We start from the raw sequence: 14,628 nt of genomic DNA on the forward strand, positions 1-14,628 counted from the left end.
GAGCCTTGAGGAAGATCACTATGATTTGATGTATGTACCAAATAGTCATAATTCGGCTGGTCAGGTACTTCCTGACGAGAATTTTAGAATGGTGTTGGTTTACGAAGAATTGGCTGGCAATGCAAAAACGATAATAGTGGTCGACACTCAGGGAAGTGCAAATAATGTCGTCGGTCATTTTTAACGTCTGTTCCTCTCTGGTTCTCCAGACGTTGTATAGGTTACCCACAAATTCATAAACCTTCCTGGTTTCTCTGTAAATGTTGAGACTGTCTCTATAGGTCGCGATGATCGTCTCAGCGTTCGGGTATGGTATGAAAAATGATATGCCGCAGATTTGAAGGTGAAGTTCGTATGGGTCCGGGTCGATGGTTAGCACTGGATCTAAACGAGGTTGTATCTGGAACAGCATATCCTCGAACAATTCCTCTTCCTCGGGGAGTAGGTCCTCTGTATCTGCCATCTTAAACAAAAAGATCCTATGGGTTAGTAGAGCAATCGATCTCTATTTCGTCTAATATTCTTGTTACGTTCAATGGCAATTTTTTCAACAAAACCCCACGTCCAATCCAGAAAGCCACGATACATTCAGCGCATTTAGCTGCTTCGCCTATTCGGTGTAAGAGCTTAAAACAGTTGGTACAGAGGAAATCTGTTAGGTTATTTCGGCTGCATAATATGTACATATAGATTGGTGCCCAGTCTGAGGTGTCGTTCAGTGTGATATAGCAGTCTTCACAAATTCTATTTGGTCCTTTCTTCCAGCTTAATCCTCTCTTGTATACTGTGTCGCCTAGGGGTCTCCAGCAACCCTGTTGGATATTCTCGAGGAAGTCCGCTAACTGCAAGTCATCTTTTCGGAACAGGCTGGTGATCGCAATCCTTAGTCTAACGAGGGGATTCTGGATCCCTCTCTTGCCCTCCACCATATCAAAGACTGTTAGAAACGCCTTATGATAAGCTTGCATTTCCACGGGTAGTGGTGCAAATGAATTTAGCGTTCGTGGTCGAATTCGTCTAGACCTACGTAGACTTCCCGGTTGCTCAACTGAAGCAGGTACAGGACGTTGATGAATTGATGTAACTGCCGTGTTTGCTAATTCTGACGTGGAGCTGGCACTGGTCGTAATGGTTGGAGTGTCGTTAGTTGTAGAATTTTCAGTAGTCGTGGTAGTCGGAGTATTATCAGTTGTGGACTCTTCGCTGAATTCATTTTCTAAATCAGTTAAATACTCTTCTAATTGCTGCGTATCCCATTCGTGAAGCTGCATTGCCAAGTCATGGCTGTGTATCTCGATGAAGCGTAAGAAATCCGGGTGATCCATGGTCCTAGAACATTATTGAAATTGGATATAAAAAAGAATTGGTTAAACATTAAGTTCGTGGGCTTGTTGTCGCAAATAAGTATAATATGGTTGTGGTGGGGTAACGATGGTGGTAGGCTCGTTGGCTTCTGGGGTGGTGGCCTCTTTTTCCACTAATGCTTCCCCCTTTTCTACCTTAGCTGTACCCAAATGAATTAGAAGATGGGTAACCGAACTCCAAATCGCTCCGAGCAGGTGTATGGACCATCCATAAATTGTATGTAGAGCATAGCCATGTATTATGGTATCGATAAATAATTTGTGTAGGTCCAGGTGCTTACAGTCGAGGGTTTCAGATTCTCTGGAGGTGAGATTGCTGGTAATTTCGGGGTTAAAGTGTACCATGAATCTTCCAAAAGGTACGTAGTTGGTAGAATAGCGTTACAGCTAACCTGGATTCCAGAGTCCATAAGTATATGAGTGCGAGGGGTCAAAAATACCGTTAGATTGTCTTTTGTTACCGGTAGTTGCAAATAGCATTCGGCAGTGTTTCGCACTCGTACATTTACTGGAACGCATTTTACTATGTGGACCGCTTCGCCAGCCACCATAGCCATATACCCTGGCCCCTTCATCAAGTGATAGGCGAATTCATCCGGGAACTGAGAAGCGTGAATTAAGGAGTTTTTCAATACTTGTATTTCTAGATCGCATCTATGCTTTAGGATATCCCGGTAGAGTTGATCTATTTGAGTCTTCATATGGCGTTCAACGTATACAAATTTTGAATTTATATAGGTCATAATGTCGGCGTTCTTTTTGGACAACAATTCTTTTTTCTTGGGAATCAGGTTGAAATCCGATGTTTCCACGATGAACAACTTGGGATGTTCCGTGCGTAGGAGTTGGTACCCACATATGCTCTGTCGACCCCGCTTTATTAAAGCGAAGGTGACATCCTGGCTGACAACCGTATATATTATTCCCCGATTATCCTTGTTGTCGTCAATTATTTTTGTAGCCGGCCCTTCATACAAGACTTCGTATCTATCTGATAAGCACCCATCGGTTGGTAGGGGTGACCAAAATGTATTCCCGGCGTCGATATCGGAGCAACTTCCATCAGCTAATGGACAAGCTATCCCAGATCGTAATGCAATCAAATTCTTCTCCAGGTCTACTTCCGCGAAGTAATCTCTTAACTCGATGGTGACATATCCTTGTACAATCACGTTATTCCAACTGCCATACGGATCTGAATAAGACACTCCGCTGCATGCCCCATTTGTGCTGATAGTTCCAGCGAAGGTGACGCTATGGGTTGACGAAGCGTTTGATACTAATCCTGTAATTCGAGTGTCTTGTCCGACGTCTAATGTCCCTGTTTGATGTATCATACGACATTCGTCAGGTCCTATGGTTTTTAGGTAAGTGATTTCTGCACCTTTTACAACTGAATTATGGCTGTAGGCACCACAGTGAGTAACAGTTCGTTTAATGTTTAGTTTGCATTGGATAAATCTTGTTTGAGAGTACTCGTTAAGTTGTAGTAGTTGTATTCTGAGTTGCGTTGCATTTAGTTTTACCTCAGGAATATTGCGATCCCCCACATTTAGCAAGGATAGTGTCGTGATATTCAAATTGGGTGAACCACAATCGTACCCAATCAACCCCACTGCTGGACGAAAGAGCATGGTTGCTACTATGGTGAAGATATATTTCCACCCCTTCAGACTTCCTGTTCGGCGCAGTTTGCTCCGGGGTTTCCTGTTCGCGTTGTCCAGAGTTAAATTTGAGGTTGATTCCTGCTCATTTATATATGTCGGAAGACTCCAATCCTCAGATTTGGGCGTGTCATATAGGAGAGGTCGTATTTCACTGGGCTCCTCCTCGTTCTCGCTACTACCTTCGGGTATCGGAATTGTTGGAGGTGCGGTTCCTATGGAGCTGTTACCGTCCAAATGTTTGTTCATCGGTACATATTGAGGCTCAACTATTGGTTTTGGCACGTCATAGTCGGCCAGATAGATGGGTAATTCTTGTAATAACCATTTCTTCGCCCGATGTACGTTGTTGAGTGCATACGTGTACCCTCGTTTTAGTTCCATGCCATGGTAGATACAATATTCATCCGAAAAGGGTAGCTGCCCCAATGGCGGCATAGTTGGACCCAAATTTTGTATTTGATACCGGGTGAGTTCATTCAGGAACTTAGTCACATCTGCTCCGAACCCGTAAACTTGTGTGGAGATGCGGACGAGGTGGTGCAGACGACGGTAACTTGTTTCTATGTCCAAGCCTTGTAGTTCCCAAGTCATGCCATGTACCGCAGTCTTGGCTATGGTACCTCGACGCATCTTATACCCCATGGAGTATATTGAACATGGATTCTCCATTATCCAGTGTTCCGAATATCCTCGTCCCACATCCAGAACAGCAATTTCCTTTGGTATTAACAATCCGTATTCATCAATAAATCCCTGGATGTCTATAGCGATGACCGAGTGATGTAATTGTTCCCACGGCATACTTCTGTGAGTTGCGGAAGCCATAATCCTTCTGTAACAAAGATATATTTTTACATGATGTTGGCCCGGTATGTGTGTATAAGTGTATGGGTTTCTTTTGTTATTATTTTATTATCATTATTATTTTTATATCGTTCGTTTATCTGTTGTGGATATGTTAATGTCATTTCTTATGCCAGGATAGCGCGGGCAGTCAAGGTAATAGGCTCTCGACATACTGCACACGTCGTTATTGCGGATGCACATTTGAAACATGCCACGACATGCCCGCAGGGGAGGAAAATGACCCCTAATTCCTCATCGTAGCAAATTTTGCAGACCCGAGCGTCACGACTTTCTTCCTTCCTTCTGCGTTTTTCTTCTTCTTCATCCCCCATATGTCCCTTTTCTTCTTTAACCTTCGTGTCCTCCTTTTCTTCTGCGCTTCCATTCTGTTCTTTTCCTTCTTCAGCCCCTTGATTTGATGATTCTGGTAACCACACAGGAGCTACTAGACTTAAGCAAGAGGGCAGATTGATCGAGGTCAGCTCCCCTAGGACTGGTGCTGCTACCGGTATCCCCACAACACTGTCTATGAACGATTGTCCCCTTGTTAGTCGAACATAGTAGCAATTTTTGAACCACTTGGCATGTTGCACCCAAGGATCATCCTCCGGTTCCCAATCCTTCAGTCCCCCTCCACAATGATAACAAAGTGTTTGATCACCAGTACCAGTATAGAAGAATCCTGCTTCTGCTAATCGCTCTTTTGTCTGGGGCATTAACGGAGACCATTTCTTGAAGGACTCCAGTCTTGTTTGATAGAGAGAATAATTGGGGTGTGCCATTTGTGTATGTCGCGTGAGACCAGTTCTATTTAGCCCTGATGTGCTCGCGAAGACGTAGTTGACCACTGGTGATTCTCGAGTGGTCCTGATGTTAACGGTGTCTTCTGAAGGCCCTGTCATATTAAGAAAATCTTCGTCCAGTGGTATGTTTCCACTGGGGAGATTGTGGATGAATCGGCAACTCCCTCGCCAGCGTTGATGTTCCGACACCGGATCATCTTCCTCCCACATACATATCTCTACTCCACAGAAGAAGCATTTAACGCTGTCTATTACCCCAGTGTAATAGAATCCGGCCGCAGCTAGGCGTCTCGGCTGTGGACGAGCCAATGGCCAGTTCGTGAAGCTTCGGAGTCTGGCGCCTTCGAACCGGTAGTCAGGAGATGTAGTTCCATGCTCCCCCATTGATGTCATCGTTATTTCGCTGTAAATTAGTCATTTTTTTAGTAGTGCAACCCTGTACTGTTCTAGAATATAATATATAAATGGCTGCGTAATTATTTATTATGATTTAGGGGGGAAAGGATTTCTTAGATATAGAATATCTTGTTCATTATGATTACTATTACAACACCATAAATCCCTTTCTTCGGTTGTTATAATGATGATTATGATTATTATTTTTATTATTATTATTATTGTTATTATTATTATTATTATTATCATTGTTATTATTATCATCATATATATTTTTTTTATTTCACCCCCTGGTTATTGCTTGACTTGTCCTGTATGGATTCGCAGCAGGTTTCAACAATCTCTAGCAGCACATGGGAATGCTTCTCAGCGAACAGCTGGAAGTCGACCGTGTTTATTATGTCTGCTCGATTTTCTACAATATGCGATACAACCCTTTGTCTCAACAGTGTTGACGGATACCGCTCCGTGGTTTCCAGCAGGAGCATGACGTTATCGTTATTTATTTCGTTGATCAGCTTACTTATGGCCGCTTGACCCACGCTTAGTATCTCGTATTCCCTTGCAAGCTTGAAGAGTTTGTGTGCCACGTCGAAAGTTGTGATATTTTTATCGGCATTGCCTTGATATAGGAAGTCCAACAGTTCCTTCACGCCCTCGTTTTCCATATCTGACAGATCCACGATATTCTCTTCTAACCTGCTCAGTAGCAACGAGTCGAACGCCAGGCTGTCCGCGGCAAGTATTATGGGGTAGGATGGAAATAGATGTTCGGCCACCTTGATGCTTATCCCCTTGTTTTCATAAGTACTTCTCCAGAGTGTCGCCCCTGCTGCCTCCTGATCCGAATTATTTTTGTCAGTCATGCCAGATTGATCCCTGTTTATCAAGTTACAGTCTAATCATTACTACTGTCATCATTCATATTCTTACAATTATTATTAATATTTCAATTATTACTATTATTAGGATTATTAACATTATTATCATTATGATTACTATTATAATTATATGAGATTATTAGTAGTACTTCCTTCCTTCCTTTCTGTACTTAGCCATCACTGTTACTGCTGCTCTCGCTACTTTCCTCTTGAGGTTGGATATTGGAATAAACTAACTTATTTGGATGGATAACCTTCGACTTTTTACCAATTGCGAGTTTAACGTTTCCATCTGGCATTATTTCTCTAATTTCGTACGGTCCTTCATAGGGGAAACTTAGTTTCCCACTTTTCTTGTCCCGTAGCAGGAAAGCGTAATCTCCTGGGAAAAATGTTACTGGCCTTATCTTTTGATCGTAATACTGCTTAGATTTTTCCTTTGCAGAAACCAGATTTTCGTGAGCCAGCAATTGTACTTCATGTATCTTTATCGTTAGGTCCGCGAGGAAGTCTTCATATGTGGGAGGTTGATCTTCTTCTGGTTTACTTGATGGCAGTCGAGCGGGTCGCCCATAGACCAGTTGGAACGGTTGAAACTGCGTTCCCTCATGAGTACCAGTGTTAAATGAGAAGGTGGCTAGTTCCAACCACTCATCCCATTCTTCCTCTTCATTCGCGAACTGCTTCAGATATTCAATCAGAGAGTGATGAGATCTCTCCAATGAACCGTTTGATTGTGGATGGAATGCCGTAGTTCGGTACCTTTTGATTCGAAATATTTTAGCGAAATCACGCATCAATTGACTGGTGAGATTAGCCCCTTGGTCAGTCAGTATTGATTTAGGTGGGCATACATGCATATTACTCGCTTGGTGAAGGCCCTGGCAATCTCCGCTGATGTAGTTTTCCTAAGTGGTATTGCTACAACTAATTTAGTTAATAAATCCTGTACTGTTAAAATGTATATATTACCGTTTCTTGTTCTAGTCAATGGCCCAACAATGTCCAATGCAACCTTATCAAAGGCAGCATCTGGCGTGTCAGTTATTTGCATTGGTTGCTTTGTTTTGCATCTTTTTAATTTTGATAATTGACAAGAAAGGCAGTTACTTATAAATTTTTGTATATCTACCTTTATGTCTTCCCAGTAGTATCGCAGACGGATTCTGTTATAAGTTTTTGTTACCCCTTTATGTCCACCGACAGCGGAGGCATGGGCTTCGGAGATGACATGCTTCCTCTGGTTCCGATAGACGTAGTCTACTTCTCCCAAGCATACAATTAATTTGGTATCTAATCTTGCAAAACAATCCCTTAATATATTTAATAATTGTGTCCATGATTTCCCATTTACTGTTTTTGATTTAGAGATACTGATAGTTCGTAAATTTAGTCGTGTTAATGTATCGCGCAACGTTTTGCTTATCCAAGTCCAATTGATATGGTTTCTGGAGTCTAAAATGACCGCCACGTGATGTCTTTTACCAACTCGTAATAATGTAATACTTTTGGGTTGTAAGTTGTTGAATCTTGGTAGCAGGCCTCTTTCTTGTAATCGGAGCGAACCCTCGTCATAAGGTTCTCCCTTTTTGTTTAAGAAATAGAGATAATTGTTTCGTTGCATATATATTTGATCTCTGGTTTTGACTATTTTTCTCGGAGCTCCAGATCTATTTCGCTTAAAATCTGGATTACATTCTTCTTCATTTTCGCTTATGTCCTGCTCCTTTTCTACGTCTGCGGTCCTTTTGGAATTCTTAGGTTGAACATCTTCAGAATCTTCGTCAGTTGACTCGTCATCCCAGTGGAGTAGTTGCATGTGCTTAGATTTGTTATCCTTCTCCTTTCGATGGTTGCTAGGTGTTGATTTATCTCTATTACGCTGGTCAGGGTCGGGTAAATGACCTGTTCCCAATGGTTGCCTCATAATGTTTGGTAGTTTCTTATTTTGGCTTGTATTCTTACTGCTCTCCTGTTCTTGATTCTTTCTACTGCGTAATCGTGTCGCTATTGGCATGTTGCCTTGTCCTTCCTTCGATGTTGACGGGGATTGTTGAGCTGGCTGAGTTGGCTGATTTTTAATTGCTTGTGATAGTGTTACTACAAATAGTTGTAACTCTCCCACACTCATTTCGTCATCTTTTTTATTTCCTAGCTCGTTTTTTTCTTCTTCGCTATGATTCTCATCAACACTCTCTTCATGTCCCTCTTCCTCTCCTTCTTCTTCTTCCTCTTCCTTTCTCCTCTTCATGTCCTCTTCTTTTTCGCCGTCTCTTTCCTCGTCCCCCTCTTCTTCTTCGTATTTGATAGTCTTACCTGAACTTTTTATTTCATCGTATGCTATATAATTGTCCGGTGGGTTCCGAGATAATGCGTCAGCGTTTACATTTGTTTTCCCTGCTTTATATATTACTTCAAACTGATATTCTTATAATTTTAATCGCCATCTTGTTAAGCGTGATGTAGGATCCTTAGCGCTTTGCATCCATACCAACGGTTTGTGATCGGTGACTAATTTAAATGGTCGCCCATAGAGATAGGGGCGGAACTGAGAAACTGAGTGCAATATCGCAAGTGCCTCTTTTTCATAGGTGCTATACTTTTGTTCATTTTCATTTAAGACACGTGAAGTATATTCTACTGGCCGATCCTTCCCAATGGGTCCTTGGCTAAGAATTCCTGCAACTGCTATTCCCGATGCATCCGTTGTTACCACAAAGGGTTGTGTTTGATCAGGATATTGTAATACTGGCTCTTCGCATAATTTGTTTTTCAATGTGTCAAAAGCTTGATGCTGTTGTTCTCCCCATTCGAAGTTGACAGATTTTTTTAATAGGTTAGTTAAAGGCTTCGCGATCTGCAAAAATCGGTGAATAAATCTCCGATAATAACCGGCGAGGCCCAGAAATTGTCTGATGTTTTTCATAGTTTTTGGTCGTGGAAAATTTCTCACGGCTACTAGCTTGGCTGGATCCGGACGGACACCCTCTGCAGATATAATGTGGCCTAAATAGCCAACTTCCTTACGTAAAAAATCGCATTTTTCAGGTTGCAGTTTTAAATTAGCGTCTCGCAACCGCTTCATCACTCGATCTAATTTCAACATGTGTTCCTCCAAGGTGCTGGCGTAGATAACAATATCATCTAAATAAACAAAAACTTCCACACCTTGTAGTCCCGATAAAACAATATTCATTAGCCTCTGAAAGGTAGCAGGGGCAGTCTTGAGTCCAAATGGCATCCGCACGAACTTGTAGTGTCCAAATACTGTCGAAAAGGCTGTCTTGTGTCGATCTTCTGGGTCAACTTCCACTTGGTGATAACCCGATTTTAAATCCAGAGTGGTAAAATAAATCGCCCCTCCTAGTTGTTCTAAAATTTCACAGATTAATGGCAAAGGTTGGGCATCCCCAATAGTTTTTTCATTTAACGGACGAAAATCCAATATTAATCTATATTTATGTTACCCTGAGGATCTGGTTTCTTTGGCACGATCCACACAGCTGTGTTATATGGTGACACTGAAGGCTGAATTATCCCCTGTGCCAACATCTCCTTTGTTTGTGCATCTATTTCGCCTCTCAAACCTTGAGGATAGCGATATTGTCGCGTAAAAACTGGTACATCATCCGTTGTTCTGATTTTATGAGTTAGTACTTTCGTACATTCCAGCAGATCCCCTGGTAAAAAATAATTCTCATGATTTAATTTAACATGTTCTAGAATACTTTCCTTTTCTTCTTCATTCATATGATCATGCCGTAATAGTTTCATAATTTCCTGGACACGCCTCTCACTTGGGTCGTCCCCCTCAACATAATAGATAGTTTGGTACTCCTCATTTTTTTCCCGATTATTCTTGTTGCTTTCATTTGCACGCAAGAGCCTATCTGCGACGGGACATCTATTATTTACAGCATCTGAAATTTTCTTCTGGGCCTTTTCGTCAACTCTTGACTTATCATTAATCTTTGTATTAATCATCTTATTATCAACCCTATGTGTCATAATTTCTTCATGCACAAAACTTAAAATTTGGTTTCCGTCGGCATTCTCGCCGTTTCTCGGACTATTATTAAGTTTTTTATCAACATTATTATCAACATTATTTTTCACAAAATCTTCATGCATAAAACGTAAAACTTGACTTCCGTCGGCATTCTCACCGATTCTTGAATTATTATTAAATCTCTCCTCTATACGTGAGTTAGAAAAATCATCTAGACATACCTCATAAGGTTCCAGCGTAACTACTGGTACTGCAATTTCCACCTCTTCTCGAGTGGTGTTGATAATAAATAAATGCGCCTTTCCGTTACGGTTTGTAACTAATGCATCTCCCAAATAAATTCCCTTGCCTACCTTGAGGCGTCGTACAAACCCCGTTTTTACCTCCGTGTTCGCAATGCGAACATAAAATCCTGTTTTGGTCCGTGCTGGTACCGTAATAGTTTCTTCATGCTCAAATTTAATCACCTTGTCACGTAGCTTTAAACATCCCTGAGAATATAATACGTCAATACAATTATCTTTTAAAAATCTGAACCCCAAAATACCATCTCTCTTAATCGAAAAGTCATTCGGGACCAAGTGAAATGTTATCGGGAAACCATAAAATTTCGTATAAATTTTTCCCAATGTAAGTAGATATTCTTTAGTAATACCTTTTAATTTTAAAATATCAGTACGATCAATTTAAATATCTGTACTAACCATATTATATTTTAAAAGATTCAACTCACAACCTGTGTCAATCATTAAAATTACCGGGTCCATGAGCTCCACTGCGGATAACTTGATGGTGGGAGCTTTACAATCGTGGTTAAGTTCTACTACGGCCACTCGAGTGCTTCTTCCTGATACTCTTCGTCCTCCTCCTCCAATTGCACCTGCATTACTGGGCGCTCGGTCCTGATAACCTCCCGCGTCGCACCCTGTCGTGGAGGTTGTTGGTAGTTTCCCGTCCTATTTTCTTTTATTGTTTCTTGATCCGCACCTGAAGAACTTGGTTGAGGACATTCCGTGTAATTTCTTCGATTATTTTCCATTCTTTTCCTGCAATCTGACATAAAGTGACCAGGTGCCTTACAATAGTAACAAACCTTTTCAGATGTCGAATTATTTCTTGGAGCTGGTGGTTCGTTGAATGACATCGAACGGTTAAAATTGTTTCTGAATTTATCGTTCCTAAAATTTGTATTATAGTTATTATTATTATGGTTGTTATAATTATTATCATTTCTGTGAAGCGGTGATTCACTGGATGCCGGTGGTCGGTTAAAATTATTTCTGAATCTACCGTTATTCGGACTTGTATAATTATTATAATTATTATTATTATATTTATTATTATTATTACGGCTCGGGTTTCGCTGGAAACAATTAACAGCACTGTGCCCGGTTTTATCGCAAATTTGGAAAATTACTGGTTGCCCCTTGACAAATGTCACTCGTCTACCATCTTTATGAGGTAAGTCGTAACTATAAGGTTGATTTGAATAATTAAAGTCTCTTTTTGTTGAGATCTTACCTCTTAGCAATTCCTTAGCTCTTATTTCTTTTTCTATTTTTAATGCTTCAAGCAGGGTGTTTTGGAATGTGTTATCTCTTCGGATTTTCTGCTCGATCTCTGGTTTGAATCCTCGTATGAGAGAATCTCGGAATTCATTTCCATACCGTAGTCTCTCGGCTGCCGTAAGTGCTGCACCGTTCTGTGCTTGGATCAGATCTAAAATTTGATTACCAAGCTCCCGAGCACGGTTTGTGTATGTCAACGCGGATTCGTCATCAGGTTGAAAAATTCTTCCCATCTCGCCTTGGAGCTGATATAATGATTTCGGTGGCTCATACAATTCCTTTAAATAATTAATAAATTCGTCAACATTCGCAAAAGGCGTACCTTGTATTGTTCGACGCGCCTCTCCTCTTAGTCTGTTTCTCAGCAGCATTACCAAATTTCGATTATGTTCCGCTGGAATCATAGCCTGTACCTCTTTACATCCATCAATGAAATGAGCTAATGGTATATTGCTACCATTGAAATAAGGAACTGCCTCTAATGCATACTTAATTGGGGTAGGCATTATAATATTAGGTGGATCCATATTTAAATCGCGTACCTGAATTTGCCTGTGGGCACCACCTGCAATGTCGATCTGTTCCGCTCTTAACAATTCTTGGTAGCGTAGCTCTTCTTGTCTACGTAGTTCTCCGTTTCCTCGCTGTATTCCTTCCTGTTCAGCTTCTTGACGTAGATGTTCCTCGTTCTCTCGTTGCAGTCGTTCCCTTTCAGCTTCTTGACGAATGCGATCCTCAGTCTCCCGTCGTATCCTTTCTCTTTCAGCTTCTTGGCGTCTGCGGTCCTCAGCCTCCCGTTGTATTCGCTCTCTCTCAGTTTCTTGATTGACAGGTTGATTTTCTCTATGTAAGCTCCTAGTAGTAACTCCTAACAATTGTGCCTTTTGCTCAGGCGTTAATAAATTTGGATTTGCAGGTAAATTTTCTCATTCAGAATTGTTACCTGAATTACCTTTTTTGTTATCGTTATTTCGTTTTCCGGACATACTCGATTACCGCGGGCGTTTCATTATTGAAATCCCACTTCTGACACCAAAAATTATTATTTATGTTACGTCTAACATGCAATAATAAATAATATCATATACAGTCTCTTATTTCGAGTCAAGACACTTAAGTCCTTTACTCGGGCGACGGAGACCTCATCGTTACGGTAATGAGTATGAGGAATGGAGAATTATTCTAGGGAAATAATAGTAAAGAAAAAAAAACGATTGGATAACTTACAATTATTGATTAACAATTTATTCCACTTTTTGTTGTACAAATGGTGCTCGCTGCTAGTTGGAAGATCGCTGACTTTCGCAACGTATATACTATACTGGCCAAGACCCAGAATTCAATCTTCGTTCGGTCAGTACCCCCCTGGGTGGTAATAATTGCTTAATGCGCGGTACAACGGATATCACGACGGAGATTTAACAACGGAGATGCGCAAACTAGACTGAACTAGACTGGACAATTAGACCGAAAATCTGAGGGTTTATATAGTCCGAGATCGAGGGGAACCGAGCCGGGTGCCCCTGAATTTGACACCAGAAGAGGAGATGCTTACTGTACTAGCGTCTATTTTTATACACTTCTCCTTCCGCGGTTTATTTTGCACGTGCGGTACCCGAGGTCAGGTCGAGAGAGAAAAGAAAGAAAGAGAGAAAAAAAAAAAAGAAAGCAATTAAATCATTTTCTTAATTATTCGATGTTTGAATCGGGAGTTTCATTTTAACCGAGTTTTTCAATTCGGATGCTGGTTATCAAAAAAAAAAAAAAGGTTCAACGTCTCCTTAAAAGAGTGGGAATTATTGTACGTTTAGTTAAGAAGATTCTGGAAGCGTAAACATGGATTTGCTCTTGGTGGCACGCGCCATTCCGGCTTGGCCTCCAAATCAACGAATGGAGGGGTGCCATCTAAGAGGCATCGGCGAACACCAGAGCGGCCACTGGACGGCTCCTGTTACTGGGTAATAAAAAAAATGAGAGCTCTGGGGGGGGGGTAGGAAGAGGAGATAGCTAGAATCATCGGTGGACAAGCATAACGTCAGGGCCAAGATCATAAATCACGCGACTGCGGTCTCGAGTAAAAATAGAGGGATCGGATAGCAAATGTAAGTGTGTGTGGAGTAATATAGTCAGCTATGTTTTCTATTTCTATGTTCTCCTAATTCAGATGATCGCGAGTAATATGCGAGTATGAGCCCTCTTACTCGAATGTGTATGCGCTCTGGCGCTATTTCTTTTATTATGCTATGAATACGAATTACCTATGAAGTCTTGCTAAGAGGTTTAAATATCTGTGGCATTAGCTATTGAAAACATGGTTTAGGTTTGCACAAGCGATGAATGTGTCCACGGAGACCCATTTGGGGGGGGGGGGGACATGTTCACGAGTTACCTCATCAGGTGAGTGTGTTTCTTAGATGAAATTCTATTTTTTACACACCCGGTGTAACCGATCCCAGTAACTAAAGTGTATTAACCCGGTTTCTTGGTTGAGTAAGGAAATACAAGTATTCCTTTGTATTTTTAATGTGTTTGAATATTTTATTACCTTAAAAATAATAAATAAGTCGTTATGTTGTCCTAATAATAAGATTTTAACTCGTTTATGAGGGGACACACACAGTTCTCCCCGCTCTAGTACCCTCTTACTACACGTGCACTCTGCTCTGACTTGGAGAAGAGCGTCTGTAACGAGAATACCTCTTCTTATGTTTAGAGATTTTTTTTTTTTACCGGGATACGGTAGGATTTTAACACATAGATTTTTTTTATTTTTGTGTTCCCTACACGGGCCGTAACAGCAGTCAAGATGGCTACTAGGGTAGGGAACTATTATTTCATGTTAGTTGACAGCGTGGACAGCGCTGATATTGTCCTCAATAGCTCCAGGTGCCTTCATCTGTTAATTAATTAGTGAACTTGAAATAAATGAATAGGCACGCACTTAATTTCCATTCGAAATTTATGTATTGAGATCTTACAATCCTTATAGCATCTTATCAATAATAATATATCGACAACAATTAGTTGATAATTTAAATAATAAATCATTGTAGCACATATTTTCAAAATTGCATACTTAGATTATAAGAAAATC

General features: G+C 40.9%; 2 protein-coding genes across 2 annotated transcripts; both read right to left on the reverse strand.

Moving 5' to 3' along the window:
- Positions 1-4,002: 4,002 nt before the first annotated feature.
- Positions 4,003-5,073, reverse strand: LOC103578492 (death-associated inhibitor of apoptosis 1-like). Its single transcript, XM_008559619.1, has one exon. The coding sequence runs from the start codon at positions 5,071-5,073 to the stop codon at positions 4,003-4,005; it is 1,071 nt and encodes a 356-aa protein (XP_008557841.1).
- Positions 5,074-5,354: 281 nt separating this feature from the next.
- Positions 5,355-5,942, reverse strand: LOC106693200 (speckle-type POZ protein-like A). Its single transcript, XM_014439727.1, has one exon. It carries the CDS (start codon positions 5,940-5,942, stop codon positions 5,355-5,357), a length of 588 nt encoding a protein of 195 aa, XP_014295213.1.
- Positions 5,943-14,628: the final 8,686 nt, after the last annotated feature.

This window comes from Microplitis demolitor, chromosome 3 (assembly GCF_026212275.2).
Source record: "Microplitis demolitor isolate Queensland-Clemson2020A chromosome 3, iyMicDemo2.1a, whole genome shotgun sequence".
Classification (NCBI taxonomy): Eukaryota; Metazoa; Arthropoda; class Insecta; order Hymenoptera; family Braconidae; genus Microplitis; species Microplitis demolitor.